This window comes from Cyrtonyx montezumae, unplaced genomic scaffold (genome assembly GCF_038088225.1).
Source record: "Cyrtonyx montezumae isolate F1298 unplaced genomic scaffold, pur_monq_1.0 scaffold_88, whole genome shotgun sequence".
Taxonomy (NCBI): Eukaryota; Metazoa; Chordata; class Aves; order Galliformes; family Odontophoridae; genus Cyrtonyx; species Cyrtonyx montezumae.
In genome coordinates this window covers 51,144-77,608 of record NW_027072098.1, presented here as the reverse complement: position 1 = coordinate 77,608, position 26,465 = coordinate 51,144, and the positions used below count along the sequence as shown (strand labels likewise).

At 54.3% G+C, this 26,465-nt stretch overlaps 1 protein-coding gene across 1 annotated transcript; it reads right to left on the bottom strand.

The window, feature by feature from the left end:
• Positions 1 to 12: 12 nt before the first annotated feature.
• On the bottom strand, positions 13 to 22,720 carry LOC136059841 (tenascin-X-like). The gene is given in 35 exon segments (XM_065753992.1): positions 13 to 93; positions 478 to 641; positions 964 to 1,125; positions 1,355 to 1,451; positions 1,971 to 2,119; positions 2,440 to 2,560; positions 3,106 to 3,230; positions 3,862 to 4,155; positions 4,501 to 4,794; positions 5,421 to 5,714; positions 6,061 to 6,348; positions 6,698 to 6,991; positions 7,337 to 7,624; positions 8,007 to 8,294; positions 8,636 to 8,929; positions 9,273 to 9,566; positions 9,912 to 10,199; positions 10,582 to 10,875; positions 11,219 to 11,512; positions 11,845 to 12,132; positions 12,481 to 12,811; positions 12,871 to 13,038; positions 13,040 to 13,407; positions 13,818 to 14,111; positions 14,491 to 14,784; positions 15,122 to 15,409; positions 15,751 to 16,044; positions 16,516 to 16,803; positions 16,996 to 17,085; positions 17,163 to 18,044; positions 18,949 to 19,102; positions 19,527 to 19,639; positions 20,147 to 20,371; positions 20,870 to 21,090; positions 21,945 to 22,720. Coding segments are annotated over 35 exon segments (8,811 nt in total). The 5' UTR covers positions 22,055 to 22,720.
• Positions 22,721 to 26,465: the final 3,745 nt, after the last annotated feature.

Here is a 26,465-nt window from a genome sequence, read left to right as displayed (position 1 = left end):
TTTCTGGTGCTCTCAGTCGCGCTGCGGCCGCAGCTTCATCTCTGTGAAGGGGATGGAGTACTCGAAGCCCTTCCAGGGGAACCAGTTGATGCCCTGCAGAGATGGAGGGGGGAACCGGTCATGCCCTATAGGCAACCTACAGTGGCCCTATAGATCCCTGTAAGCTGGCCAGGGGCCCCAAAGTACCCCCTCCCTTGCTCCAGCTTCTATGACTTGTATGGGACCCCATACTCATTTAGTAGGGGGATTGTGTGTGGGGTGCTCTCCCCCTCAACCCCATACTGACCCTGTCCCATGGGGGTGTTTGTAAGTTCCCATAGACCTCTTTATGTCCCTCCATACTTACCTCGTATGATCCCTACAGCCCCGCTACGATTCCATCCCCTCCCAGTGTGTTGTTTCTATGCCTCCATAGACCCCTTAATTTCTTCAGACCCCTTTACAGCCCCCATTGCCAAAACAGCCCCATAGCCATGCCTGGTGGTCGTAGGGCACCCCATAGCGCCCGTTGAGGTTGGCATAGTGGCAGTTGCGGTACCACCAGGCTCCGGTGTAGGCGACAGCACAGGGCCGGGGGCGGCCCCGGGGGTCGTGGTCCCGTGTGGAGAAGGGGCTCCCAGCGTGGTAGGACAGCGCATCCCCTGTGGAACCCACAGCAGTGTTATGGGGGCACCTAAGGAGAGCCCTCCAGGACAACCACCCAGGAATCAGAGCCCCAGGGACTCCCACATCCTTATAGAGACCATACCGTGGGGCAGAGCCCCCCAGGAACACTCAGGGTCTCCCCATGGTCAGGGGATCCCTAGGAGTCCCCAACGGCTCTATGATCTCAAAGACCCCTCATCACGGGCAAAGGGACCTTCCCCCTCCAGGTATCCCCAGGAGCACCCCCATGGATCACGGTAACCTTTAATACCTCCCAGGACCCCCACTGCCCCACAGCTGGGGCCACACCCCACACACCGGCTGTGCCACTGTAGGTCCCGAGATGGAGGCGGAAATCGTCCTCAGGACCACCGACGGCGAAATCCCGATAATGGGCGAAGGCGCTGTCGGACGGCGTCCGGAGGTCTATGCGCAGCTCCGTGGGCCCCATGGATGTCAGCGTGTGCAGCGCCGCATTCCCTGCCCCACATCCCACAGCTGTCATCATCATCCTCACGCTACAGCTTCACCCGGGCTCCTGCCCCACACCGCACACACCCATCTGGGATCCCACACCACATCCCAGTGCGGTTTCTGCCCCACGTCCTGCAGCAGTCAGCCATCCCCACCTTGGGTGTCATTGTTCACTGTCCCCTTCCCACCTCCCCCCACCCCCAGACCTCAAGCTTCCCCGTTTTGGGGTCCTCACCCAGCCAGAACTCCCCGGAGACATTCCCGAAGCCGCGGACGTACTCCTCCCACCCCCTCCAGAAGTTGGTGCCTCCATCCATGCGGCGCTGGAACACCTTTGGGGGTGGGAGGTGAGAACCGCCCCCAGACCCCACCACTGTCCCCAGACTGCCAATTACTTCCCCCTGAACCCCCAACACTGCGTCTTAAGAACCTCTTATTGTCCTTCCCACGTCCACCACAGCCCCCCCCATCCCCATTGCTCCCTGGGTGCTCCCCCATTTACAGTTCCAGGGGGTTACTGGCATCCCCATAGTTAGTACAGGGCTACATGAGTCTCATAGGAACATTGGAATTGCCTGCAGTTCCCAGAACTACCCCAGTTGCCCCATGAGATCCTCTCACTAACCTCCCCCACATCTCCCCCCCCCCCCAACATCCCCCTTAAGCCACACAGAACCTTCCAACCTTCCCATATACCCCAAATACTCCCAATTGCTCCACAGGACTCCTCTATTGCCAACTCATCCCCTACAATGGCCACCATGAAGCCCACCAGCCCCTCCAGTGACACCCCCATTGCCCACCACCCTCCTCCTAGTCCCTCCCACATCCCTCCTTGCCCCCAGGCCCACCAGCCATCCGCCCCCATCGCTCTCCATGTCACAGAAGACGCGCAGTGGCCGCTGGTCGCCCCCGACGAAGATGAGAACCTCTCGTGAAGGCCCTGGCCCATTGAGCTGCTCCTCAGCACAATCCCGGGGGTGTGGGTGGGGAAGGGGCGCTGAGGAGACAGGGCACAGTGTCAGTGCCCCCCACCTGTGGGCTGTCCCTGTTCACCTACCAAGGGACTACAGGCCACCCTGGTGTCCCCCCACCTCAGAACCCCTCTATCGAGGGAGCCTCTCATTATTTTGGTACTTGGAAACCCCCAGAGCCCCCCACCCAAGGATGCAGGTTTCTGGGTAACCCACCCCCCACTCCCTACTTCGGGACCCAGCACCCATGCATCCCTCTCACCCCAAAGCACCCAAGTCCCCCACCCAAGTGCCCTGACATGTGGGTGCCCCCTCCCACCCCACAGGACCCCCTTTCCCAGCTCACGGGTGTCAAATGTGGTCTCAAGGGGCTCCAGCCCCCGGCCCCGCAGCTGCACCCTATAGTGTTCCATGGGCTCCAGGCCCCACAGCTCCTTGGATGTTGCCTCTGGGGACAGCTGCAGTGTCTGGGGGGGGAAATGTGGGAGGGTTATTGGGCTGTTACAAGGGTTCCTAAGGGGCACTGGGGGGGGGGGTTGTTTAGGTTTCCAGGTGGCATGAAGGGGCTGGTTGAGGATGGGAGTGATGTAAAAGGAGTACTGGGGACCTTGAGGGATTGTGGGCTGCAGTGGTGTTCTTAGGGTGCTTGGGGGCTTATGGGTTTCCCAGGGTGGGAGCAGAGTAAATCAGGGTCCCCAAGGAGGTTATTTGGGCCCTGAGAGAGATACTGGGATCCTTGAGGGGAGATCTGAATCTCCACAAGGGTATTGGGCTCCCACAAGGAATAGTGGGGTCCCCAAAGGGGTGAGTGATGTTCTCTGGGGTTCCAGAGGAGTACTGGGGTCCTCAGGGGTGCCATTCACTATCCCAGGAGAAGTCCTAGGGTCACACCAGGGTTGTAGAGTGGCCTTAGATGGTTACTGGGATCCCCATAGAAATACTGAGGTAATACCCCAGGAGATGTTGAGGCCCCCTGGGAAGTTGAGGGAGACAGGAGGATGTGGAGTCAAACCTTCATGGGGCCACCAGGGGGTCCATAGGTGAGGTCGTAGCCATCGGGGGGTGTGTGAGGAGGTGCCCAGTGCAGCTGAGCACTGCGGGGCCACAGTGTTCCCACCCATAGAGTTCCTGGGGAACCTGGGAAGAGACGTAGGGCACTGAGGCCACAGCAACCAGTGGACCTCCTACACTCTCCCATTCACTCCCTTCGGAATCCCTAAGGCCTCTAGAGATCCCTACTCACCCCTACAGTGCCTGCTGACTGCAAAGACACTGCCCTGGGCTCCACCCCACTGTATTATCCCAGTGACCCCATCCACAGGGCACCCACAGACAGGGAGCATTGGAGTGCCTTAAAAGAACTTCTGTAGTTTAGAAGGCAGTGCAACACTGATGATCCATCCATCCCTCCCTCCAAGAAAACCTCAGTAGAGCTCAAGTGAGGTACCCACTGCCAACAAAAAGCAAGCTGACCCTGCACACACACCTGCAATAGACCCTATACACTGAGGCAAGGACGTAGGAACTCAAAGCTCTCCATGCAAGGATCCATCCATCCATCCAAGCACTCAACAGCTCAGTCAGCCACAACCTCATCTCAGCAGCCACAAATGCAATCAGTCCCTGTCGGTCCTTTCATACCAACACGCACGGAGTAACGGATCATTCCCTACAGTGGGCACACATCAGCCATTCCCGTGGCCAGAGGATAAAAGTTCCCAGTTAGAATTTGTATCAGCTGCAAACCCAGAGCCAATTCTGCCCTCACCTGTGATGGCATCAGTGGAGATGGGGCCCAGCCGTTTTCGCCCCCACATCCCATACAGGTTGAACTTGTAGTGGTGGGAGGGTGACAGACCGGGCACAGTCACAGTGCGTGAGCCACCATCCACGGGCAGCACCTGCGGCTGGCCTTGTGCATCCTTGTACTGCACCGTGAAGGAGTCAAAGGTGCCCTCAGGGATGCTCCATTCCAGCTGGACGGAGTCGGGGCTGATGTGGGATGCAGTCAGCTGCCCCAGACGTGGCTGGGATCGCGGTTGCTCCTGTGCTGGAGCAGGAGCTGCAATACAGAGCAGGGAAGCCACAGCGAAGTAAACCTCACACTCAACAATCCATGTATTCACCAACGATCTAAACATCCATCTAACCATCCAGCTGTGCTCTGAAGATATACGTAACCATGCACCCTTACATGCATCTGATCCTCCCTCCATCCCACAGTAATTATCAATCATTCCTTATTCCATTCCTCCTCTAATCCTGCATGCTCCCATCCCTTCAAACACTCCCAGAATTTGCCACAGGAGGGTCCCATTTTCGTCTCCTTTAAGAGCATATTCACCAGGCCATTGCACGGCTCCTGCCATGGAGGGCTCAGAGCAGAGCAGCACCCAGGGGTCCTCACCTGTGATGATGTCAGTGGAGATGGGGCCCAGACGTGTCTGCCCCCACATTCCGTACAGGTTGAACTTGTAAGGGTGGGACGGCAGCAAACCAGACACAGTCACTGTGCGTGAGTCACCATCCATGGGCAGCACCTGTGGCTGGCCTTGCACATCTATGTACTGCACCGTGAAAGAGTCAAAGGAACCCCTAGGGATACTCCATTCCAGCTGGACAGAGTTGGGGCTGACATGGGATGCTGTCAGCTCCCCCAGGCCTGGCTGCAACTGTTGTTCCTCCTCCATTTCTTCTGCAGCTGTAACACAGAAGGCCCAAAATTGGAAAAAAAATATACTCCTGTCCATCTGTCACAGCCAAACAGATTTTCACCTGTTGACCCTCTCCTTGTTCCTTTTTACCACCCAGCTGTTTTAGAAACAGCAGCTTGAACCATCTAACCCAACAGCCATCCTTTCAGACTTCCATCCAACCTGGTTACACTCCCACTACTGACAAAAGGATTCCCTCCATCCTGTTATCCATTCATTTGTATTTGCATTTATCCAATTGCTTGTTCAGCCCATCAGGATGGGACACAATAATTTACCCAATAATTAACTCATTCCTCTGTGTACATATCCGTACATTGTGCCAGTCCACCAAGGACCTTATTATCCATTCTTCAACCATTCATCTATTCTTAAATTAAGCCAAACACCCACACAGAAAAATGCCCCAGCAGCCACAAAGTTATCTTTGCACAACATGCTCAACCCATCTGTCTATTCATAATCGTATGCATAGATCAAAGGATCAATCCCTGAAAAATTCTCCTAGCAACTGCACCCATACTCCAAGGGGTTCAAGATCCCAGCAACTCACAGGGTAAAATTTGCATCAGCTGCAAACCCTGAGACAAGGGGTGCCAAATCCTCCCCTCACCTGTGACAGCATCAGTGGAGATGGGGCCCAGCCGTTTTCGCCCCCACATCCCATACAGGTTGAACTTGTAGCGGCGAGATGCAGACAGCCCGGGCACAGTCACAGTGCGTGAGCCACCATCCACGGGCAGCACCTGCAGCTGGCCTTGTGCATCCTTGTACTGCACCGTGAAGGAGTCAAAGGTGCCCTTGGGGATGCTCCATTCCAGCTGGACGGAGTCAGAGCTGACGTGGGATGCTATCAGCTCACCCAGCCGTGGCTGGGATGGCCATATCTCCGTTGTTGGAGCAGGAGCTGCATTACACAGGGTGAAAGCCACAGTGAAAGAATCCTCTCACCAAATTCTCAGTCTATTCAACAACAACCTGAACATTCATCTAACCTTTCAGCAGCACTGTGATGACCTAAGTATCCATGCACCCAAACATCCATCCCACAGTAATTATCAATCATTCCACGCTCCATTCCTCCTCCAATACTTATGGCTCCCATCTCTTCAGGCTTTCCCATTCTCCACCAAGAAAATGTTTCATTTGCTATCCAGACAACAGTCACCAGGATTTGCCCTTGAAATTCCCCTGCCACCACGGGAAAGCCACCATCAGCAAGAGGACATGGAAGGGGCACACGGCTTCCTTACCTGTGACAGCATCAGTGGAGATGGGGCCCAGCCGTTTTCGCCCCCACATCCCATACAGGTTGAACTTGTAGCGGCGAGATGGTGACAGCCCGGGCACAGTCACAGTGTGTGAGCCACCATCCACGGGCAGCACCTGTGGCTGGCCTTGTGCATCCTTGTACTGCACCGTGAAGGAGTCAAAGGCGCCCTCGGGGATGCTCCATTCCAGCTGGACGGAGTCAGAGCTGACATGGGACACTGTCAGCTCTCCCAGCTGTGGCTGTGATGGTGGCTCATCAGTGGCTGGATCTGGAGCTGCAGCACAAAGTAAGTGTACACGCAACCAACTAAAAATGTATTCAACTACTGACCAGGAGTGCAACCAACCATCCACCTGTCCACAGAACAAAGTTATTCACCAACCTAAACAACCTACCATCCACGCATCCATGCAACAGAAAATCTCACAACTGATCACTATCCCTTACTCCCTCCAATCCTGCATGCACAGATCTCTTCATTCATTCCCAGACTTTGCCACAGGAGGGTCCCATTTCCTAGACCTTTAAGAACTCAGTCATCAGGACAGGCCACTGCAGGGCTCCTGCTATGCGCCAATTTCAAGGCCAAGAGCAGTGTGGCACCTAGGGATCCTCACCTGTGATGGCATCAGTGGAGATGGGGCCCAGTTGCTCCTGCCCCCACATCCCATACAGGTTGAACTTGTAGCGGCGAGATGGTGACAGCCCGGGCACAGTCACAGTGCGTGAGCCACCATCCACGGGCAGCACCTGCGGCTGGCCTTGTGCATCCTTGTACTGCACCGTGAAGGAGTCAAAGGTGCCCTCAGGGATGCTCCATTCCAGCTGGATGGAGTCCGGCCTGATGTGGGATGCTATCAGCTCACCCAGCCGTGGCTGGGATGGTGGTTCCTCTGTTGCTGGAGCAGGAGCTGCAATATACAGGATGGAAGCCACAGTGAAAGAATCCTCTCACCAAATTCTCAGTCTATTCAACAACAATCTGAACATTCATCTAACCTTTCAGCAGCACTGTGATGACCTAAGTATCCATGCACCCAAACATCCATCCTACAGTAATTATCAATCATTCCACGCTCCATTCCTCCTCCAATACTTATGGCTCCCATCTCTTCAGGCTTTCCCATTCTCCACCAAGAAAATGTTTCATTTGCTATCCAGACAACAGTCACCAGGATTTGCCCTTGAAATTCTCCTGCCACACGGGAAACCCACCATCAGCAAGAGGACATGGAAGGGGCACACGGCTTCCTTACCTGTGACAGCATCAGTGGAGATGGGGCCCAGCCGTTTTCGCCCCCACATCCCATACAGGTTGAACTTGTAGCGGTGGGAGGGTGACAGACCGGACACAGTCACAGTGTGTGAGCCACCATCCATGGGCAGCACCTGCGGCTGGCCTTGTGCATCCTTGTACTGCACCGTGAAGGAGTCAAAGGTGCCCTCAGGGACACTCCATTCCAGCTGGACGGAGTCAGTGCTGATGTGGGATGCTGTCAGATTCCCCAGCCGAGGCTGGTGTGGTGGTTTCTCCTGTGCTGGAGCTGCAATAAACATGGAGGAGACCAAAATGAAAGCATTCACCCAATCGCCCCTTCATTCTTTCAACAGTGAATCAACAATTACATAAAATCCATCTTTGCACTGAGATGGAAATGTTAAGCATGTACCATTCTATCCAATATTCCATCCATCCACCTATCCTACCATCCATACATGTATCCTTCCGTCCATAAAAATCAATCAAACTGTATTCCTCTTTTCCCCTAATCTCATGTGCTGCCATCCTTTCAGGCTTTCCCATTCACCACCAAGATGTTTCATTTGCTATCAAGACATAGGTCACTGGGACAGGCCGTTGCAGGGCTCTTGCCACACACTGCATTGACAAGAAAAGGACATGGATGCGGCACACAGCGTCCTCACCTGTGACAGCGTCAGTGGAGATGGGGCCCAGCCGTTTTCGCCCCCACATCCCATACAGGTTGAACTTGTAGCGGCGAGATGCAGACAGCCCGGGCACAGTCACAGTGCGTGAGCCACCATCCACGGGCAGCACCTGCGGCTGGCCTTGTGCATCCTTGTACTGCACCGTGAAGGAGTCAAAGGTGCCCTTGGGGATGCTCCATTCCAGCTGGACAGAGTCAGGGCTGACATGAGATGTTGTCAGCTCTCCCAGCTGTGGCTGGGATGGCAGTTTCTCCTGTACTGGAGCTGCAGTACAAAGGGAGGAAACCACAGTAAAATAATCCTTTCATCAAACTCTCCATCTATTCACCCAGTAACCAAACAGTCACCTAATTGTACAGGTATCCTATGAAGTTATGTGTTTCCATGCACACATTCATCCCACAGTAATTATCAGGCATCCTTATTCCCTGCTTCCACCAGTCCTGCATGCTCCCAATCCCTTCAGGCTTTCCCATTCACCACCAAGAAAATGTTTCACTTAATATCAAGATGACAGTCACCAAGAATTGCCCTTGAAAGTCTCCTGCAACATGGGAAACCCACCATCAGCAAGAGGACATGGATGGGGCACAGAGCATCCTCACCTGTGACAGCATCAGTGGAGATGGGGCCCAGCTGTTTCTGCCCCCTCACCCCATACAGGTTGAACTTGTAGCGGCGAGATGCAGACAGCCCGGGCACAGTCACAGTGCGTGAGCCACCATCCACGGGCAGCACCTGCGGCTGGCCTTGTGCATCCTTGTACTGCACCGTGAAGGAGTCAAAGGTGCCCTCGGGAATGCTCCATTCCAGCTGGACAGAGTCAGGGCTGACGTGGGACACTGTCAGCTCTCCCAGCTGTGGCTGTGATGGTGGCTCATCAGTGGCTGGATCTGGAGCTGCAGCACAAAGTAAGTGCACACGCAAACAACTAAAAATGTATTCAACTACTGACCAGGAGTGCAACCAACCATCCACCTGTCCACAGAACACAGTTATTCACCAACCTAAACTACCTACCATCCACGCATCCATGCAACAGAAAACCTCACAACTGATCACTATCCCTTACTCCCTCCAATCCTGCATGCACAGATCTCTTCATTCATTCCCAGACTTTGCCACAGGAGGGTCCCATTTCCTACACCTTTAAGAACTCAGTCATCAGGACAGGCCACTGCAGGACTCCTGCTATGCGCCAATTTCAAGGCCAAGAGCAGTGTGGCACCTAGGGATCCTCACCTGTGATGGCATCAGTGGAGATGGGGCCCAGTTGCTCCTGCCCCCACATCCCATACAGGTTAAACTTGTAGCGGCGAGATGGAGACAGCCCAGGCACAGTCACAGTGCGTGAGCCACCATCCACGGGCAGCACCTGCGGCTGGCCTTGTGCATCCTTGTACTGCACCGTGAAGGAGTCAAAGGTGCCCTCAGGGATGCTCCATTCCAGCTGGATGGAGTCCGGCCTGATGTGGGATGCTATCAGCTCACCCAGCCGTGGCTGGGATGGTGGTTCCTCTGTTGCTGGAGCAGGAGCTGCAATATACAGGATGGAAGCCACAGTGAAAGAATCCTCTCACCAAATTCTCAGCCTATTCAACAACAACCTGAACATTCATCTAACCTTTCAGCAGCACTGTGATGACCTAAGTATCCATGCACCCAAACATCCATCCCACAGTAATTATCCATCATTCCACGCTCCATTCCTCCTCCAATACTTATGGCTCCCATCTCTTCAGGCTTTCCCATTCTCCACCAAGAAAATGTTTCATTTGCTATCCAGACAACAGTCACCAGGAATTGCCCTTGAAATTCTCCTGCCACACGGGAAACCCACCATCAGCAAGAGGACATGGAAGGGGCACACGGCTTCCTTACCTGTGACAGCATCAGTGGAGATGGGGCCCAGCCGTTTTCGCCCCCACATCCCATACAGGTTGAACTTGTAGCGGTGGGAGGGTGACAGACCGGACACAGTCACAGTGTGTGAGCCACCATCCACGGGCAGCACCTGCGGCTGGCCTTGTGCATCCTTGTACTGCACCGTGAAGGAGTCAAAGGTGCCCTCAGGGACACTCCATTCCAGCTTGACAGAGTCAGTGCTGATGTGGGATGTTGTCAGATCCCCCAGCCGAGGCTGGTGTGGTGGTTTCTCCTGTGCTGGAGCTGCAATAAACATGGAGGAAACCAAAATGAAAGCATTCACCCAATCGCCCCTTCATTCTTTCAACAGTGAATCAACAATTACATAAAATCCATCTTTGCACTGAGATGGAAATGTTAAGCATGTACCATTCTATCCAATATTCCATCCATCCACCTATCCTACCATCCATACATGTATCCTTCCGTCCATAAAAATCAATCAAACTATATTCCTCTTTTCCCCTAATCTCATGTGCTGCCATCCTTTCAGGCTTTCCCATTTACCACCAAGATGTTTCATTTGCTATCAAGACATAGGTCACTGGGACAGGCCGTTGCAGGGCTCTTGCCACACACTGCACTGACAAGAAAAGGACATGGATGCGGCACACAGCGTCCACACCTGTGACAGCATCAGTGGAGATGGGGCCCAGCCGTTTTCGCCCCCACATCCCATACAGGTTGAACTTGTAGCGGCGAGATGCAGACAGCCCGGGCACAGTCACAGTGCGTGAGCCACCATCCATGGGCAGCACCTGCGGCTGGCCTTGTGCATCCTTGTACTGCACCGTGAAGGAGTCAAAGGTGCCCTCAGGGATGCTCCATTCCAGCTGGACGGAGTCAGAGCTGACGTGGGACGCTGTCAGCTCTCCGAGCTGTGGCTGTGATGGTGGCTCATCAGTGGCTGGATCTGAAGCTGCAGCACAAAGTAAGTGTACACGCAAACAACTAAAAATGTATTCAACTACTGACCAGGCGTGCAACCAACCATCCACCTGTCCACAGAACACAGTTATTCACCAACCTAAACTACCTACCATCCACGCATCCATGCAACAGAAAACCTCACAACTGATCTCTATCCCTTATTCCCTCCAATCCTGCATGCACAGATCCCTTCATTCTTTCCCAGACTTTGCCACAGGAGGGTCCCATTTCCTACACCTTTAAAAACTCAGTCATCAGGACAGGCCACTGCAGGGCTCCTGCAATGCGCCAATTTCAAGGCCAAGAGCAGTGTGGCACCTAGGGATGCTCACCTGTGATGGCATCAGTGGAGATGGGGCCCAGTTTCTCCTGCCCCCACATCCCATACAGGTTGAATTTGTAGCGGCGGGATGGAGACAGCCCGGGCACAGTCACAGTGCGTGAGCCACCATCCACGGGCATCACCTGCGGCTGGCCTTGAGCATCCTTGTACTGCACCGTGAAGGAGTCAACGGTGCCCTTGGGAATACTCCATTCGAGTTGGACGGAGTCAGGGCTGACATGGGACACTGTCAGCTCTCCCAGCTGTGGCTGAGATGGTGGTTCCTCTGTTGCTGGAGCTGCAGCTGCAGTACAAATTAAATGTCCACACAGCCAACTAAAAATATGTTCAACAACTCACCAGGCATGCACCCATGCACCTGAACTCAGTAATCCATGCACTCCCCAAACAACCTACCATCCACATATCCATGTAGCAAAAACCACACCACTGATCACTAGCCCCTAGTTCCACCAATCCTGCATGCTTCCATCCCTCCATTCATTCCCAGTCGTTGCCACAGGAGGGCGCCATTTCCAGCTCTTGACAACCCAGTCAGCAGGACAGGCCATTGCAGGGCTCATGCTATGAGCCCAGTTCAAACCCAACAGCTGTGCATTACAGAGGGCACCTCACCTGTGACGGCATCAGTGGAGATGGGGCCCAGCCGTTTTCGCCCCCACATCCCATACAGGTTGAACTTGTAGCGGCGAGATGCAGACAGCCCGGGCACAGTCACAGTGCGTGAGCCACCATCCACAGGCAGCACCTGTGGCTGGCCTTGTGCATCCTTGTACTGAACCGTGAAGGAGTCAAAGGCGCCATCAGGGACACTCCATTCCAGCTGGACAGAGTTGGAGCTGATGTGGGACACTGTCAGCTCACCCAACTGTGGCTGGGATGGCGGTTTCTCTGTTGCTGGAGCTGCAGATATAGTACAAAGTAAGTGTACAAGCAGCCAACTAAAAATGTAATCAACCACTTACCAGACATGAAAATAACCATGCACCTGTGCTCAGTACTCAGTAATTCACAAACCTAAACAGCCTACCATCCACATATCCATGTAGCAAATACCACAACACTGATCACTAGCCCCTACTCCCTCCAATCGTGCATGCTTCCATCCCTTCATTCATTCCCAGTCTTTGCCACAGGAGGGCGCCATATCCATCTCTTCAAACATTTCAGTCAGCAGGACATGTTATTGCAGGGCTCATGCTATGAGCCCACTTCACGGTCAACAGCTGTGCAGTACCTAGGGCTCCTCACCTGTGACGACATCAGTGGAGATGGGGCCCAGTCGTTTTCGCCCCCACATCCCATACAGGTTGAACTTGTAGCGGCGAGATGGAGACAACCCAGGCACAGTCACAGTGCGTGAGCCACCATCCACGGGCAGCACCTGCGGCTGGCCTTGTGCATCCTTGTACTGCACCGTGAAGGAGTCAAAGGTGCCCTCGGGAATGCTCCATTCCAGCTGGATGGAGTCAGGCCTGATGTGGGATGCTATCAGCTCACCCAGCCGTGGCTGAGATGGCGGTTCATCTATTGCTGGAGCAGGAGCTGCATTACACAGGGTGAAAGCCACAGTGAAAGTATCCTCTCACCCAGTTCTCAATTTATCCAGCAACAATCTGAACATTCATCTAACCATTCAGCAGCACTGTGATGACCTAAGTATCCATGCACCCAAACATCCATCCCACAGTAATTATCAATCATTCCACGCTCCATTCCTCCTCCAATACTTATGGCTCCCATCTCTTCAGGCTTTCCCATTCTCCACCAAGAAAATGTTTCATTTGCTATCCAGACAACAGTCACCAGGATTTGCCCTTGAAATTCTCCTGCCACACAGGAAGCCCACCATCAGCAAGAGGACATGGATGGGGCACACAGCTTCCTTACCTGTGACAGCATCAGTGGAGATGGGGCCCAGCCGTTTTCGCCCCCACATCCCATACAGGTTGAACTTGTACTGGTGGGATGGAGACAGCCCAGGCACAGTCACAGTGCGTGAGCCACCATCCACGGGCAGCACCTGCGGCTGGCCTTGTGCATCCTTGTACTGCACCATGAAGGAGTCAAAGGCGCCCTTGGGGATGCTCCATTCCAGCTGGACGGAGTCAGAGCTGGCATGGGACGCTGTCAGCTCACCCAGCTGTGGCTGCCATGGCAGCTCCTCCTCTACTGGAGCTGCAGTTGCATGACGAGGGAGGAAACCAAAGTAAGAGAATATTCTCACCCAATTCTCAGTCTATTCAACAACAATCTGAACACTCATCTAAACTTTCAGCAGCACTCTGAAACATGCACCACAACATCTATCCCTAAGTAACTGTCAATCATTCCATGCTCTCAATCATGCACTCTGAAACACCATGCACCACAACATCTATCCCTAAGTAACTGTCAATCATTCCACGCTCCATTCCTCCTCAAATCCTTAAGCCTCCCATCCCTTCAGGCTTTCTCATTCACCACCAGCAAAATATTTCATTTGCTATCTAGACAACAGTCACCAGGAATTGCCCTTGAAAGTATCCTGCCACATGAGAAACTCACCATCAGCAAGAGGACATTGATGGGGCACACATCATCCTCACCTGTGACGGCATCAGTGGAGATGGGGCCCAGCCGTTTCCGTCCCCACATCCCATACAGGTTGAACTTGTAGCGGCGGGATGGAGACAGCCTGGGCACAGTCACAGTGCGTGAGCCACCATCCACGGGCAGCACCTGCGGCTGGCCTTGTGCATCCTTGTACTGCACCGTGAAGGAGTCAAAGGCGCCCTCAGGGACACTCCATTCCAGCTGGATGGAGTCAGAGCTGGCATGGGATGCTGTCAGCTCTCCCAGCTGTGGCTGCAATGGTGGTTCCTTTTGTGCTGAAGTTGCAGCTGTAATGAAAAGGCAGGAAACCACAGTGAAAGCAATCTATTCATCTCTCCATTAATTCTATTAAGAATCAATAATGTACCTAACCATTTGTCTTTGTTCAGAGTTGCAAATGTTATCCTTGCACCATTCTAACCATCCATCCATCCATCCATCCATCCATCCACCCACCCACCCATTAATAATTATCAGTCAATACATATTTCATTTACCCTCCAGTCAAGCATTCTCCCGTGCCTTCCGGCTTTCTGATTCTCCACCAAGAAAACGTTTCTTTTGCTATCAAGAGGACTGTCACCACAAGTGGCCCTGTAAGTCTCCTGCCACACACAAACTGCACTGACAACAAATGGACATGGATGTGGCACACAGCATCCTCACCTGTGACAGCATCAGTGGAGATGGGGCCCAGCCGTTTTCGCCCCCACATCCCATACAGGTTGAACTTGTAGCGGCGAGATGGAGACAGCCCGGGCACAGTCACAGTGTGTGAGCCACCATCCACGGGCAGCACCTGCGGCTGGCCTTGTGCATCCTTGTACTGCACCGTGAAGGAGTCAAAGGCGCCCTCAGAGACACTCCATTCCAGCTGGATGGAGTCAGAGCTGACATGGGACGCTGTCAGCTCACCCAGCTGTGGCTGGGATGGCGGTTCCACTGCTGCTAGAGCTGGAGCTGCAGCACAAATTAAATGTCCACACAGCCAACTAAAAATGTATTCAACCTCTGACCAGGCATGCAACCAGCCATCCATTTGTCCTCAGTACTCTTTTATCCACCAACCCAAATAACCTTTCATCCACCCATCCATGTAATAAAAACCACACCACTAATCTCTATCCCCTACTGCCTCCAATCCTGCACGCTCCCTTCATTCATTTCCAGTCTTTGCCACAGGAGGGCGCCAGTTCCATCTCTTTTAACAACTCAGTCAGCAGGACAGGACATTGCAGGGCTCCTGCTATGCACCAGTTTCAAAGCCAAGAGCAGTGTAGCACCCAGGGCTCCTCACCTGTGACAGCATCAGTGGAGATGGGGCCCAGCCGTTTTCGCCCCCACATCCCATACAGGTTGAACTTGTAGTGGTGGGAGGGTGACAGCCCGGGCACAGTCACAGTGTGTGAGCCACCATCCACGGGCAGCACCTGCGGCTGGCCTTGTGCATCCTTGTACTGCACCGTGAAGGAGTCAAAGGTGCCATCAGGGACACTCCATTCCAGCTGGACAGAGTCAGGGCTGACATGAGATGTTGTCAGCTCTCCCAGCTGTGGCTGGGATGGCAGTTTCTCCTGTACTGGAGCTGCAGTACAAAGGGAGGAAACCACAGTAAAATAATCCTTTCATCAAACTCTCCATCTATTCACCCAGTAACCAAACAGTCACCTAATTGTACAAGTATCCTCTGAAGATATGTGTTTCCATGCACACATTCATCCCACAGTAATTATCAGGCATCCTTATTCCCTGCTTCCACCAGTCCTGCATGCTCCCAATCCCTTCAGGCTTTCCCATTCACCACCAAGAAAATGTTTCACTTAATATCAAGATGACAGTCACCAAGAATTGCCCTTGAAAGTCTCCTGCAACATGGGAAACCCACCATCAGCAAGAGGACATGGATGGGGCACAGAGCATCCTCACCTGTGACAGCATCAGTGGAGATGGGGCCCAGCTGTTTCTGCCCCCTCACCCCATACAGGTTGAACTTGTAGCGGCGAGATGGAGACAGCCCGGGCACAGTCACAGTGCGTGAGCCACCATCCACGGGCATCACCTGCAGCTGGCCTTGTGCATCCTTGTACTGCACCGTGAAGGAGTCAAAGGTGCCCTCGGGAACGCTCCATTCCAGCTGGACAGAGTCAGGGCTGATGTTGGACACTGTGAGCTTCCCCAGTCGTGGCTGGGATGATAATTCTTTCTTTGGTTTTGCTGAAGCTTTAATGGAAACAACGCAATACGCACAGGAGGCAATCTGTTTATCTGTCTGTGCATACACCCATCTGATCACCCATTAGTCACTCAGCTCAGGCAGCTATCTTACATTTTCTCCATTTTTTAAATCCATTCTCTTCTACTTAATTATCTTTTTTTGCCAGCTAATTTTGACTGCCATACGCCTACAATTTTGCTACTTTTATTCATCCACACACACATTTTCGCCACTCACCCAAATATCCATTTTCCATTCTTTTGTTTGCCCCCATCTGTCCCCCCATCTGCAAAATTACCCATCCAACGAGCCACTCATGCTGCCATCCAGCTTTCCACCCTTTTAGCTCTCCAGCCATCTGACCCCACACACAGAGCAACCAATCATGTGCCAAAATGTGTTCCCATGTCTCCCAAGGTCAAAGATTCCATGTAGCAGTCTAAGGTGGACACTGATGGAGCTCACAGCAACCTCACCTGTGACAGCATCTGTGGAGATAAAACCAATGCGCTTCCGCCCCCACACCCCATACAGGTTGAACTTGTAGCGGCGGGATGGCAACAGCCCGGGCACAGTCACTGTGCGCGACACACCGTCCACAGCAAGAGCCCGTGTCTGTCCTTGTGCATCCCTGTACTGCACCGTGAAGGAGTCAAAGGTGCCCTCAAGCACACTCCATTCCAGCTGGACAGTGCTTGGAGTCACATGGGAGACTGTGAGTGTGCCCAAGCGGGGCTGTGGTGGTGGTTCCTCCTCTGATGGGGCTGCAACAGTCATGACATGATGTGAGGTATAAATATCATTGCATCAACCCATCCTGCACTCAACCTTCCACCTGTTCTTCCCTTCATCCCTCTATCCACTCCTTCATCCATCCAGCACACCAACCTGGATACTAAGTGCTGGTGTACACCTGAACTACCCCAGTGCCACCATTGCCACCATTATGGGGTTACCTGCTTTGGCCATGGCCCCCTGGGGCTCAGTCACCTCTGTCTCATACAGGTTCTCCCATCCTGGTGGAGGCTCACTGGTGTCACCTAGCCCTGTAACCCAATGAGCAGTGTGGGGTCATCAGATACCACCAAGTAACACTGTCCCCATCCCCATCCCCGTCACCTACCTGCTGTCACCAGGGATGTGTAGGACTTGGAGACATGACCCCGCACCACACCATGCACTTCCACACGGTATATAGCCCCTGGCACCAGCCCTGGCACCCGGGCCACCGCAGTATCCCCTGGCACCCTCAGCTCCCCCTTCTCCCCCTCTGGTTCCTCCAGCAGCTGATAGCGGATCACTATAGTTTCTGCATGACCCCGCAGCCCATCCAGGTCCACGAGGGCCTCACCAGCAGCCCCTGGCAACACCTGGGGTTTGGGGTGGGGACTCTGCTGGAGGTGGTGGAGGAATTGGTAACGCAGTGAGGCTGGGCTGCGGCGAAGCAGGTAGGAGAGGATGGCACGGGCCACTGTGGGTACTGTCTGGTTGCCTCGAAGTGGGAAATCCGTGGCCCGGAGATGGCTTTCCAGACGCTGCAGCAAGGACCCATTGTAGGAAGAAAGCTTGACTCCCAGCTCATGCAGAGATGGGACGTTTGGGAGCACTGAGGACACAGGGGATGCTGGGGATGGTGGGGAATGTGGGGGTGTGGGTGACCTTGGGGACTCTGGGGAACGTGGGGATGCTGGTGACCTTGGGAATGCTGGGGATTCTGAGGAATGTGGGGATACTGGCGACCTTGGGGATTCCAGGGAAGTTCGTACTGCTGATGACTCTGGTGACACTAGGGACCTCAGGGACGCTTGTGACCTAGGGGACAGTGGGGATGTCTGTGTCCTTGGAGATGTTGGTGATGCCGGTGACCCCAAGGACCCCAGTGATCCTGGGGACCGAGGGGATGCTGGAGACCCTTGGGCTGATGGTGACACTGGGGCCACTGGAGATGCCAGAAATGTAGGGGTGCCCTGTGACCCCCCATGGGTGGGGCGTGACTGGGCAAGCACTGTGAAAACAAAGGGGACTGGGGTCACTAGCCTGTCACCAAAATCCCTCATCTACCACAGCCCAGGGACATGGGGATGGATGGACACAGGTACAGAGTATAACAAACAGATGCCCAGGGGCAGACTGTGGACACTGGGTAACCATAGGGAGAGCTTAGAGACATCCAGACATGTGGGACAAACTGGAGCAGACAAATGGGAACAGAGGAACACACAGGGAAACACCCGGACACAATGACTCACGGGGACAAACTGGGATCACACGGACCTGCAGTGACACAAGGCCTCAAGTGAACTGATGAGCCCAAGGGAAACACGGCCCCATGGGGTTAGATGTAGACGGACAGGCCCAGGGGGACATATGGACCCACAGGGGCAGACTGCTGACACACAGACTTCTGCAGGACAGACAAGAGCATGTGGACTCACAGAGCCATAGGGACAATAAAGACACATGGGGACAAACAGGATGCAGACACCACCGCAGACACCACCCCACTCCCATTCCAGTACCCATCCCAGCCCCATGTCTTCTTCCAGTCACATCCCTATCCCCATGCCTGTTCCTCCATCTCTCTAGCTGTGACATTCCTATCCCTGTCCTCGCCCCCTTTCCATCCTCATTTCCATGCTTGTCCCTGCCCACCCATCCCTGTCCTCACCTCAGATCCCATACCCATGATGCCCCTATCCCCGTGCTTGCATTATCCCTGTCCCCATGCTTGTCTCTGTGCTATGCTTGTTCTCATCTCTGTGATGCTGTCCCCATATTTATTGCCCCCATCCTCCTCTCCACATCACTCCTGCGCCTATGCCTCTTCTGTCCCCCTTGCTATCCCCATGCCCCTGCCACCCCCATATTCCTGCTGTCCCCATGTCTGTCCCACAGCAGGTGGCACATACGGGTGCGGACACGCAGGGTGCCCGGTGCCCCGAGATGCTGCTCCCTCTGGGCCTGGATGAAGATCTCAAAAGCTTGTCCAGGTGTCAGCCCCGTTACCTCAAAGGTGACAACAGAGCCAGGCAGCTCGTGGGTGGTCAGCGCTGCTGGCTCATCCTGGAGACAAAGAACATGTCAAAAACGTTCTGAAGACTTCCTGAACTAGGCAGGTGGCCACAGCCAACAGCTTTTCCTAGAGCTGGGAGATGTCTTAGGGACACAGTGTAGATGTATCACTGTTCCTATGCTGTGCAACAGAAGGGTGGCCACAGATGTGACAGAGATGTGCTGGGAACAAGCAGCAGATGGGTGACACCACCACAGCTAATCCTGTACACGAGGCATGCAATGAGGGGATGCCCTCACTTCTGAGTCATGCTGCAATGGGGCAGCCTGAAGACAATAGACATACTGGGGACACAATGAGGACACTATAGAGGTGTCTCCAAATGGGGCAGAATGGGACAATGCTGGAGTCACTGTACTGGGACATGGCTGTGCTGAGGATATGTCCTCATTGCTATCCCTGTCTCCAGCTCACCATGGGGATGACAGCCACCTCGTAGCCATCCACAGGCATGGCTGGCCGCGGCCAGGTAACACGGAAGGACGTCTGGTTGCGCGCAGCCAGGCGTGGTGTCACTGAGGGAATCTCTGCAGGGAAAGAGCCCAGATGGGAGGTGGCCCCACAGCATGAAGCAGTCATGGCATGAGGACACCACAGGACAGTGGACCAAAGGGATAGGGACAATATGAGGACATGGAGGGAGTTTCCAAGGAACAAGGGTGCCCAAAGCCATGAAGACACCAGGATACAGGGAACATATGGGGTAGGGACAACTTGAGTGCACCAGGGCATGGAGTACATGTGGGGTGGGGACACGACAGGACAGGGGACCCAGGGACAGGGACACAGAGAGGGAGTTTCCAAGGAACAAAAGCACCTAAACCACAGGGACACCAGGATACAGGGACACTCAGGGCACTGGAGTGATCTGGGACAACCGAAAGCACTGGGATAGAGACACTGGAACAGCACTGGGGGACAGCAAAGAAAACCAGGGGACAGACAAGTGTACACAGAGGTGGCATCAGGACCAGGTGACAAGGGAGCAGTGGGCTTGGGGCAGGTATGGATGCCTGGGGATAGGTGGGACGTACCGAGGGCACAGTGGGGCCCGCCACGGCCAGGAGGGCAGACAGGGGTAGCACAGAATGGTCCAGTGAAGCCTTCAAAACAGTGGCAGCGGCCGGCCCGACAACGGCCCTGATCACTGCAGTCGAGGGGACAGCGGGGTGCAGGACACGGGAGACCATCCCCCAGGCGGCACCCACAGCAGCCCCCGGCCCCAGGGGTGTCACACAGCCCCCGTGCCGCTGTGCTCCCTGTGGGGATGAGCAGGGTCCCCATGTGCCATGTGCATCCCTTTGACTCCTCCGTGTCTCCCCATAAGTCCCTCATGTACTCCCCACAGGTCACTATGTCCCACAAGTACCCCCCATATCCTCCTTATGCCCCCACCACATCCCACACGTCCCCCATACTTCCACACCCCCACATCCCCCCGTGTTTCCCAGTCCATGTCACCCATGTTTCTCACTTAACCCACATTACTATGTATCATCCTATAGTCCATGTCCCCACATTCACATCTCCTACATACCTCCCATGTCCCCCACAAGCATCCCCATATTCCTCGTGTCTATATCCCCACACTCTCCCCACCACGTCCCTCAAGTCCCCCACTGCTCCCCCACATCCCTCATACGCCCCTATACAACCCGTATCTCCCATTCTCCCCAACACATCCTCCATATCCCTCCTGTTCCCCCGCAGCTCCCACACCCTCCGTGTCCCCAGTTCCTCCCTCCTCCCCCCCATACCTGTGCCAGCCTGGGGCCCTAGGCTGTCCCCACACTGCCCCTGCAGTGCCCGCACTTCTCCCTCCAGTGCCCGCAGCCGTCCCAGCACCGCCTCCAGCACCTCTGCCCCACAGGGGAGCTCTGGAGGGACGGGGGGAGGACCGGGGGATGTTCCTGCATTCCCCTGCGCCCTCCGAAGTGCCAGCGCCAACAGCAGCAGCGGCAGCCCTGGGGCCATGGTCCTGCAAGGAGAGGACAGATGGCAGCGACACGGGCACCTCACATGGGTCCCACACAGGGCACACAGACACCGTGGGGTTGCACCCATCCCCCATCTTTGTCACCCCTCCCCCAGACTCTGAGGGCCCCATAGGGAGCTGGGGCTGCGGGTGGCCCCAGTGCTGCCAGGTGAACTCCAGTCATACCAGTTCCCACTGAGTCCAGTAGCTTCACATTCCCCCCTCCCTCACCCCCCCCAGCGTTGCATATGAACTCCAGTAACTCCAGGAACCCTGCCCTTCAACTGCTCAGCAACACCAGTACCATCAGGAACACAAACAACATCGGGAGTTCCAATAAACAACAGCGCAATAATTCCACTGACACCAGAAGCAACAGCAACACCAGCGAGACCAGCAACTCCAGCAGCACCAGCAAGCCAATTCTTCCAGTAACTTCAACAATTCCAGTCACTACAGCAGCATTAGTAACCCCAGCAATTCCAGCAACAGCAGTAATCCCAGCAGCTCCCCTAACTAGCAACTCTACTAACTTCAGCAGCTCCAGCAGCACCAGTAGCACCAGCAACACCAGCCAGCTCCTTCAGTAACCCCAGTTTCCCAGCAGCCCCATATCATCCCACTCCTCCTCCCCCCCCCCCCCCCCCCACACACACACACCCTGGTACTTTCCCAGTACCAGATCTGCTCCCAGGGATGGGGATGCAACCTATGGGGTGGGGCTTGGAACTGGACCAGTCGGGTTCAGGTGAACCCAGTTGCACCCAGTTGGGTCTGACTGGTTTGGTTCAACCCAGTTTAGCTTGGCTCAGCTCTGACCAGTTCTGCTCAGCCTGACCTAGCCCAGTTCAGCTCACCTCAGCCCTGTTCAGCCCGGCTGGGTTCTGTCAGGTTCTGCTGGGCCAGGCCCGGCTCGGCGGGCGGCAGCGCGGCACTGAGGGCTCCGGGGCGGCTCAGGGCCTTTCATAGCCCCGGGATGGGAGCAGGGCCAGCGCTGAGCTCACGGCATGGCCACGGCACCTGTGGGCTGGACAGCAGGCAGCTCCAGGACACAGTGAGCCAGAACCAGAGCAGAATACAGCCAGACCCAACGAGGTGCGTGATGTCCACACGCTGAGCATCAGGGGATGTGGGGACCACCTCCCTGAGGAGTGAAAGGAAATGGACTCCCCCTGTTCCAAGCGGGGCCCTCCACCCTGGGCTGAGCAGGACCAGGCGGACCCAGAGGGGCCGTGATGTGTTTACAGGCGGCGGTCGCTGCGGCAACCAAACATCTGGGCGGTGCAGCCAGATGTGGGGTCCAGCTGCCATAGCAGAGCAGTGACACAACGCGTGGGGGGATGTGGGGGGGGCTGCAGCCCATAGCACTCCCAATGACCCAGCACTGCCTGTCCTCGTGATCCCAGTGCTCCCAGTAACACAACATGGCTCATCCTAGTGCCCCCAGTATCTCTGTGCCATCTGTACCAGCAATCCAACACTGCCTGCACCAGTGATCTCAGGAACACAGCACAGCCACAACCAGCACCCCCAGGAACCCCAGCTCTGCCTGCCCCACAGCTTCCAGTGCTCCCTATAAGTACCTGCGACCTGTCCAGTGGCTTCCAATAACCATAGTGCCCCTGTTCCAGTATTCCCAATATTCCCAGTAAGTACAGTGCTACCTGTCCCAACGACCCCAGTGCTCCCCATAAGTTAGTGCCACCTGCTCTACAGCTCCCAGTAACCACAGAGCTGTTTGCCCCAGAGCTTCCAACGTTCCCACTGACTGCCTGCTCCCAGTATTCCCAGTTACTACGGTGCTGTTTGTCCCACATCCTTCAGTGGGCACAGTGAACATGGAATCCACTACAAGTTTGGATTTTGCACTACGGAGTTGGCTGTGGGGCCAGGCTACTGAGCTGCTCTGCAGGGGTTTGCTATAGGATAGAGCCTCAAGGCTATGGGTCTGCATGACAGTACCATATAGGGCCATAGGGCTGAGCCACAGACAGGGCCGGGTGGGGCCATGACTCAGCCTGGCCCTGCACTCCCCCCATCTCCCCCTCCCTTGGCTGTTGTTGTTGCTGCTGGATGCGGGGTGAGGAGTGTGGGCTCGGCCCGAGTCTACCACGTGGGGGCCAGAGTCACCCAGACACCCATGTCCCCATGGGGCACTGGGATGTGGGGTGTAAGATGGGGTTCCTGGGTGTGGGGTCCCTCAGTATAGGAGTTATGCAGCAGAGCAAGGGAAAGGAAGGAACAGATGCTTGCGGTCCCCAGGGCTTCAGGGGGAGGAGTAGAGTCCACGGGGTGGGGGGGGGGGGGGAGGGGGGGTGGTGGTGGTGAGAAACAGCCGCCAGAGTTCATTGGCACGTGATCGTGTTTTGCTCTTTGCTTCTGGCTGGGCGGGCCCAACTCAGCAGGGCTAGGGGACATGTGTGGGGCTGAGGGGGGTTTGCATAGTATGCATGACAAGTAGGGGTCATGAGGTAATCCTAAACGCAACCCTACAGCTCTCCCCCTCTATGCCCCACTAACCCTAACACAGCAGGGCACAGAGCCCTTTAGTGACACAGGTAGTACGTAGGAATATGAGGGCAGGAAAGAAGCAAATGACACAGCAAACCAGCAGGAGCTGTCCTGTCCCAAACGCATAACACCACCTGTATTCACCATCCTATGCCCCCATCCTGTCCTCTTTCCCAATCCCCACATAACCCTGCTGTCCCCACAGGTCCTATAGCAGCATAGCAGAATTCCAGGCTGCAGCATACAAGGGCAAGACCAAACACCGCAGCTGGGGACACAGAAACAAAGGAAGAAAAGATGCTTACTTCAGAAAGCCTCAGGCAGACAAGGGTCCCCAGCAAAATACCCTCACCTTAACTGCCAACCCTTAAATGAGGGCTGGGAAGGGGCGGGTCCTGGCTTCCTCTATTCCAGGCACTCAGGTGCACTGCATGCACCTAAGCTCCCCAGGGTTGGCCCTGCCTTCCCACCAGGTGCTCAATCACTGTTTCAAGCTGTTACTTAGCATTTCCACTACACACTGTGACAACCCAGTGACAGAATGGTGACACTTTGAGCCCCCTGGATGCCCCTCATATGCCACGGGAACACCTCTGTGTGCAATGGTGACATCCTGGGCATCCTTCAAGACACCTCCAGGACCTCAGCATCCTTCAGCTCTCCCAATTCCTCCACGATTGTACTGAGAGCTGCACGAACAGCTATTACATCTGTTAAGACAGTTGTGGATGGGAGGAGTTGAAAGGAATTTGATGTTTTAGGCCATCAGATAAGGAGTCAAAGGGAAAATGAACAGCTACATCAGCTGGCTCAGGAGGTGAAGCAGAACACCCAAGCTGACTACTCACCACTAGCCTCATGGATCCTTCATTTTGGGCAGCTGAAAAAATTGTTTATGCTGTTTGTATTTTTGCCTGTCATGACGATTGTGCGGTGGTTTCTGATACAACATTTACTCCAACGCCTGGGACTCCGGAAAAATATGTCAAAGGCCCCACCACGTCATCATGATGAAGAGCAGCAGCAGCAATCTTTCCTTGATCTAACAAATATGCAGAAGTATGAGGAGAAATTCCATACGGGGGAACTCATAGTTGGCCACAACAGTGAGAGTATAGCAATACAAGGACAGGAGTATCAATACCTGACCACAAGTACATGTAACATCACCACAACAGAAGGAAGCAGGCTTAGTTACATAAGGCTAATTAGCGTGACAGAACACACACTGCTGGAGGGAAATCCTGCATGACACTGAATGACAGCTTTCTGCTAATGAGCTGGCACTGCACACCAAGCGACTGGTGATATTTTGCCAAATATCTTTAAGGTCTAATTGGAATTAATATGAGCTATTATTATTCAGCAGCTGTTTTCCACAGGCTGATGATCTGTCATGACTCAAGGAATGCCTAGGGCTCATCCTTTCCTTTACTCTGCATTCAGAGGTTTGTCTTCAGATTTACGTTCCTTTGCTTTTGTTTCTGTTCCCTGTTCCTGTTTATTTCTGACACCAGTTTTAATTCTTCTTTCCAGACTTTTGAGTCCACTCCTTCTAGGGACGGGGCACGTTGTATTTCTGCAGCAGTTTATCTGTGACAATTCTGTCTGTGACACCATTTATATTTTTCTGTTTGGTAACAGCTGCTGATCCCCTAGCCTATGACTTTGGAACTGGGGGGGCTGGAGGGATGGGGGAGGGATAAGGTGGAGACAATCTTCAGAGAACAAAAATGGCTGTTTTTAGTCTTGATACTTTTAGTCAGTCAACAGCATTGTAGGAATTGGGTGGGAAATACAAAATTGAGTGCTGTAGCCAAAGATCTCTAGTCCTACCTCTCTTTGTTGTGGTGGTAGACTGGGGGAAAGCGTCCTTCATTGAGATGGATAACAGAGGTCTTTGTATTGCTTGGGACTGTGCCCTATTGTACAATCACCTATGGGGTTCTCAGTTTTCAGGCTGCGATTCATCTGTTGGGATAGGGAGGTACAGGGAGACGTGGAGGAAGGAATAAAGGGATGAAAAGAAGGAAGAATGTACATTAGCCATACCTGTTATAGCAAGCGCGTAGAAAACCATACCTGTGCCTTCCATGCTATCTTGATGTTCTCCTACCAACCCCTCAGCCAGGCTATACAGCAACCAGACTCTCCTTCCTGGCAGACGTTTGGGAGGGTCTCATTACCTGTTGGCAGTGCCACCAGTGCTCTTACCCTCTCCTGCCCCCATTCAGGCAGGGGAAAATTAAGGTCCACAGTCACTCCCCACATGTCCCTTTCCTGCCTGTGGTTTCTCTGCCTTCTTCCTCTTGCGTGAGTGCTTCCTTCCTGAGGCCAAGCAGAGGGGAAGTAGCGCCTAATGTTCACGGTCACAGTTGGCAACAGGGGCACCGAGGACCCATCACCCTTGCCAGGGTCCCTGGGAAGGATATGTGAGTCCCTGAGGTAGCGGGGAGAAGGCTGGGGGCCATTGGGGAGGGTCACCTGGAACAACTATGAGGGATAGGTGGACAGCTGGGAGGTCTTCTGGATCTGTGAGATTTGAGGGATGGGGCCAGTGGCAAGGATGGAAAGTGACTGGGAGGTTTTATGGGCAACTACAAAGCCTGGGTGAAAAACTGGGATGTCCAAGAGACCAGCTACCAGGTCTGGGGGGGAAATTTGAGTCGTGTGGTTTGTGCACTTGGAGGTCTGGGGGGTGACGACTTTGAGATCTGGAGAGTGCAAAGATATAGAGGAGCAGATGAGAGTAGCAAAGGAAGAAGAGACCTTACAGAGTGGGAAGAGGAAATGATGATGGGACAGATGAGGAAGGGCAGTATTAGAGGAGAGGAGTAGAGGAACGGGGAGACTGAGCAAGGGAGATA